This window comes from Dicentrarchus labrax, unplaced genomic scaffold (genome assembly GCF_905237075.1).
Source record: "Dicentrarchus labrax unplaced genomic scaffold, dlabrax2021, whole genome shotgun sequence".
Lineage (NCBI taxonomy): Eukaryota > Metazoa > Chordata > Actinopteri > Moronidae > Dicentrarchus > Dicentrarchus labrax.
Genome location: NW_026136713.1, coordinates 24,089,222 through 24,094,221, shown reverse-complemented (window position 1 = coordinate 24,094,221; position 5,000 = coordinate 24,089,222). Strand labels below are relative to the sequence as shown.

General features: G+C 45.0%; 2 protein-coding genes across 3 annotated transcripts in view; one reads left to right on the top strand and one right to left on the bottom strand.

Annotated features, from left to right (window-relative positions):
- LOC127374462 (kinesin-like protein KIF20A) overlaps positions 1 to 2,710 on the top strand; it is a 13,664-nt gene extending 10,954 nt beyond the window's left edge. For both annotated transcript variants that reach the window (XM_051419789.1, XM_051419788.1), the window contains exons 29-30: positions 545 to 681; positions 2,402 to 2,710. In XM_051419789.1, coding sequence (XP_051275749.1) covers positions 545 to 681; positions 2,402 to 2,482 — 218 coding nt within the window. In that variant the 3' untranslated portion in view covers positions 2,483 to 2,710. The remainder of the gene's footprint in view (positions 1 to 544; positions 682 to 2,401) is intronic.
- Positions 2,711 to 3,392: 682 nt separating this feature from the next.
- LOC127374550 (monocarboxylate transporter 12-B-like) overlaps positions 3,393 to 5,000 on the bottom strand; it is a 5,917-nt gene continuing 4,309 nt past the window's right edge. The window contains exons 5-6 of the mRNA XM_051420010.1: positions 4,869 to 5,000; positions 3,393 to 4,790 (exon numbers count right to left, since the gene is read on the bottom strand). The exon at positions 4,869 to 5,000 is cut by the window's right edge and continues 128 nt beyond it. Coding sequence (XP_051275970.1) covers positions 4,555 to 4,790; positions 4,869 to 5,000 — 368 coding nt within the window. The 3' untranslated portion in view covers positions 3,393 to 4,554. The remainder of the gene's footprint in view (positions 4,791 to 4,868) is intronic.

Genomic DNA, 5,000 nt, shown 5'->3' with positions numbered 1-5,000 from the left:
GTCTGTCTCTCAGAGGATGTCTGTCTGTCTGTCTCTCAGAGGACGTCTGTCTGTCTGTCCCTCAGAGGACGTCTGTCTGTCTGTCTCTCAGTGGACGTCTGTCTGTCTGTCTCTCAGTGGACGTCTGTCTGTCTCTCAGTGGACGTCTGTCTGTCCCTCAGAGGACGTCTGTCTGTCTGTCCCTCAGTGGACGTCTGTCTGTCTCTCAGTGGACGTCTGTCTGTCTGTCTCTCAGTGAGTCTGTCTCTCAGTGGACGTGTGTCTGTCCCTCAGTGGACGTTGTTAGTGGACGTCTGTCTCTCAGTGGACGTCTGTCTGTCTGTCCCTCAGTGGACGCTGTTGCTCTCTGTCTGTCTGTCTCTCTCAGAGGAGTCGTCTCTCAGTGGGTCTGTCTGTCTCTCAGTGGACGTCTGTCTGTCTCTCAGTGGACGTCTGTCTGTCTGTCTCTCAGTGTGTCTGTCTCTCAGTGGACGTGTGTCTGTCTCTCAGTGGACGTGTGTCTGTCCCTCTGTCATTGTGTGACGTCCTCTCTGTGTCTCTGCAGCTAAAACCCTCATCGGTCTGGTCAGCGGACACTCGGTGGAGAAGGACGCGGTTACCACGGCAACCAAACAGAGACGAGGACGGAAGAAGCTTTACAAGACGGACGCCTCGTCCACGCTGCTGGACTCTCCGCACACGGTGAGACAGGGTGTCCTATCTTTGTGAGGACAGTCAGTGTTTCCTCTAGGATTTTATTTTTAGCAGTGTTTGACAATAAGCTCCATCAACAGTATGTGGAGTTAAAGTGGACCGCCCCAATAACCTCTGAGTAGTTCTACATAGCCCCAATAACCTCTGAGTAGTTCTACATAGCCCCAATAACCTCTGAGTAGTTCTTGTAGTTCTTCTTAGCCCCAATAACCTCTGAGTAGTTCTACTTAGCCCCAATAACCTCTGAGTAGTTCTCTTAGCCCCAATAACCTCTGAGTAGTTCTACATAGCCCCATAACCTCTGGTAGTTCCATTAGCCCCATAACCTCTGGTGTTCTTCTTGCCCCATAACCTCTGGTGTTCACTTAGCCCATAACCTCTGGTAGTTCCACTTAGCCCAATAACCTCTGGTAGTTCCCTTGCCCATAACCTCTGAGTGTTCTTCTTGCCCCATAACCTCTGGTGTTCTACTTAGCCCCATAACCTCTGTGTTCCATTAGCCCATAACCTCTGAGTGTTCTTCTTGCCCCATAACCTCTGGTGTTCCACTTAGCCCCATAACCTCTGGTGTTCTTGTGTTCTACATAGCCCCATAACCTCTGGTGTTCTTGTAGTTCTTCTTGCCCAATAACCTCTGGTAGTTCTCATGCCCCATAACCTCTGAGTGTTCTTTTAGCCCCAATAACCTCTGGTGTTTTGTAGTTCTTCTTAGCCCCATAACCTCTGGTAGTTCTTGTGTTCTTCTTAGCCCCATAACCTCTGGTGTTCTACTTGCCCCATAACCTCTGGTAGTTCTCATGCCCCAATAACCTCTGGTGTTCTTGTGTTTTCTTAGCCCCATAACCTCTGGTGTTCTACTTAGCCCCATAACCTCTGGTGTTCTACATAGCCCCATAACCTCTGGTAGTTCTACATAGCCCCATAACCTCTGGTAGTTCCACTTAGCCCCATAACCTCTGGTGTTCTTCTTGCCCCAATAACCTCTGGTGTTTCTTAGCCCCAATAACCTCTGGTGTTCCACTTAGCCCCATAACCTCTGGTGTTCCACTTAGCCCCAATAACCTCTGGTGTTTTCTTGCCATAACCTCTGGTGTTTACTTAGCCCCATAACCTCTGAGTAGTTCCACTTAGCCCCAATAACCTCTGGTGTTCTTTTGCCCCAATAACCTCTGAGTGTTCCACTTAGCCCATAACCTCTGGTGTTCTTGTGTTCTACATAGCCCCATAACCTCTGGTGTTCTTGTGTTCTTCTTGCCAATAACCTCTGGTGTTCTCATAGCCCATAACCTCTGGTGTTTTCTTAGCCCATAACCTCTGGTGTTCTTGTGTTCTTCTTAGCCCCAATAACCTCTGAGTGTTCTTGTAGTTCTTCTTAGCCCCAATAACCTCTGAGTAGTTCCACTTAGCCCCAATAACCTCTGAGTAGTTCTACATAGCCCCAATAACCTCTGAGTAGTTCTACTTAGCCCCAATAACCTCTGAGTAGTTCTACATAGCCCCAATAACCTCTGAGTAGTTCTTCTTGTTGTTAAACTGCACTGTGAGCGGCAGCCAGCGGGGGGGCATTATGTCTGCAGGATCATTTAAAACCGGGACTACATTGTGCGTCTGCCCCGTTTCTGATACCGCGGAGGCAGAAATCTAACAGCTGTATGAATAAAGTGAAATGTGAACCGTGCTGAAGCTGCAGTTTGTCGCTGTGTCTCAGATGTTCGGAGGAGCCGAGGACGAGAAGGAGAGCGATCACCTCATCATTAAGAGACAGCTGCGGTCCAAGACCAGGAAGTGACGTCATCATCACGTGACACTACTCTGCTGTAAGAGCCGGTTTTCAGGCGGCATTAAAACCTCTCAGGACACTTTGAGAATAAAACTTTTCTCTTCAGCGCGTCTGAAGAAGAGTTTGATTTTAAACCGTGTACAGTTTGTTTTTTAGTTTATTGTTTTTTATTGCTGGGATCAATAAAGCCGACGATCTTTCACTTCCTGAGAAATAAAAATGATTCCCAGCTTCTGACCAACGCTCGTCTGTCTGCTTCAGTTCACTGCTGGGAAATCTTCCTACGGAGGCTCGGAAGGTCCAAACAGTCAGACACAGAAATACTTAAAGACCTTACATATAATTAAAGTTTAAAATCCAAATGAAACTTTATTTAAACAGAAATAGAGCTTGTTTATATAAAATATACTAAAATGATCCCAGTGAGTTGTTTCACATGTTTGAGCCTCCATATTCCTGCTCACACTTTAAACACATTGTTTTAAGGTTTACATCTTCAGCAGGCAAACAGCTTTAATTATTGTGTTGCTAATGAGCAACATACAGATGAATCGTAGCATATCTGCGTACAGGACAGGAGGAAGTTGACCGAGGTTTCCTTAACTGTGATTGGAGCATAAAGCAAAGGGGGCGTGGCTTAGGACAATTACCCAGAGCACAAAGTGTCCAAACCTCCGGGTGATTAAAAACACATTAAAGTTCTTCAAACGTCAACGTGACTTTTTCTTTTTTACATTTACAGGAAGTTTTCTTGATATTTACTGCGTGACATCGCCCCTGAACCTGAATACAAACACGTTTTTACTGTAAGTCAGATGACAGATTAACAGGCTGTGTGTTAATCAATACCTCCAATAACTGACTGACGGATCAATAACTGACTGAGCAGCAGCCTCCGTTACAGACACTGAACATAAAACATGTTTGATTTCTTTAATGTTTGTTGTTGTTTTTATGTATACTAACAATGTTATAATTAATATACATATCTTTGTTTTCTGGGTCCAAAATTAATGTCACAATTAAATTCAAACACAATTCATTCAGTTATTTAAGACGAAGATATTTACTACAGCACAGTGAACACAAGATAAAATACACATAACATTTATTATATTTTTACTTTATTTCCTTGGTTTGTTTTTATTTTGGCATTTTAAATCTTCCGTAGTCCACAGCTCTACGGTCTTCAGAGGATCAATGTTGATTTAATTAATCAGTAGTTTCCTTTTTCTGACTGAAGCAGTTAATTAACGAGCCTATGCGTCTCCTCTGTAGCGCTGCAGCTAACTATTATTTTCTCAATCAATCAATCAATCAATCAATCATTTGAGGTATAAAATTGTAACAATTAAGAACAATGCCCGTTACAGTGAGTCAACATATTCAATTCACTGTGAAATAAAACACAGAAAAACATAAAATATTCACATTTTCAACTTTTGGCACTTTTATCTTAAAGATTAATCGATTATAAAAACAGGTGTCAATTAATATTCTGTCGATCAATTAATCGACCAATCATTTCGGCTCTGTTGACCCTTCTTAAGTCCCGCCCCTTTACATCACATTTAGTTAGATAAACACGAGCTAACTCATTAGATAATCTGCATTCAGTGTTAGCTTGCTATGATCAATAGATATGATCACATCTTAAGTTAGCTAATGTTAACAGAACGCTGTGATCAATAGATATGATCACATCTTACTGGAGCACAGAGGGCAAAGGGGCGGGGCTTAGGAACCGAACAGTTGAATAAAGACACTAAAGAGCAGCTTCACTTAAATCCACTGAAATTAAATTAAATTATATTTACAGCCACTTTATGAAACTGCTGATTCATTCACACTGTAGCTCGACCAGTGAGCGACTCAGCTCTTAAACTGAAATGTCCGTCGCTGTCATGTGACCGAGCTGACGACGAGCTTTAAAACAAACAATTCTCCAGACAGGAAGTTCGGCCTTCTCTCCCGTGGCTACAAAATAAAAGCATAGAGTTTGTCACAGTGTTGATTCCACTGGCCTTCAGCAGACTCTGCCTCGGCCAATCACAGCCCTCGACAGTTTGCTCCCTTTGAGGCTACGAGGCGGCGGTCTGACTGACGGCCTCCTTGTTGAAAGCCATGAAGCAATCCGATTGGTCAGACAGGATGGCAGGGAGGGGCTTGCGCCTGGCGTCCTTGGCGACGGCGGACAGCCGACGGCAGTAACTCCGTATCCCAAAGACGATGGAGAGGACGAGGGAGCTGGCGAGCATGGCGGCACCACTGAGGAAGAAGGTGCCCGTGTAACTTCCTGTGACGTCGACCAGCCAACCTGCAGGAGGAGAAACCGTCGAGTTATTTAACCACAAAACATTTAATTCTGTTCCTTCCACTTGTTGCTGTTCCTCACCTCCGATTGGCGGGCTGATGAGGTAGGGGATGGCGTGGAGGAAGTAGACCACGCCCAGCGCCGAGGACAGGTACGGAGCTCCCACCAGGTCCGACGTCACCACGGGGATCAGCGCCACATAGGCACCGTCAA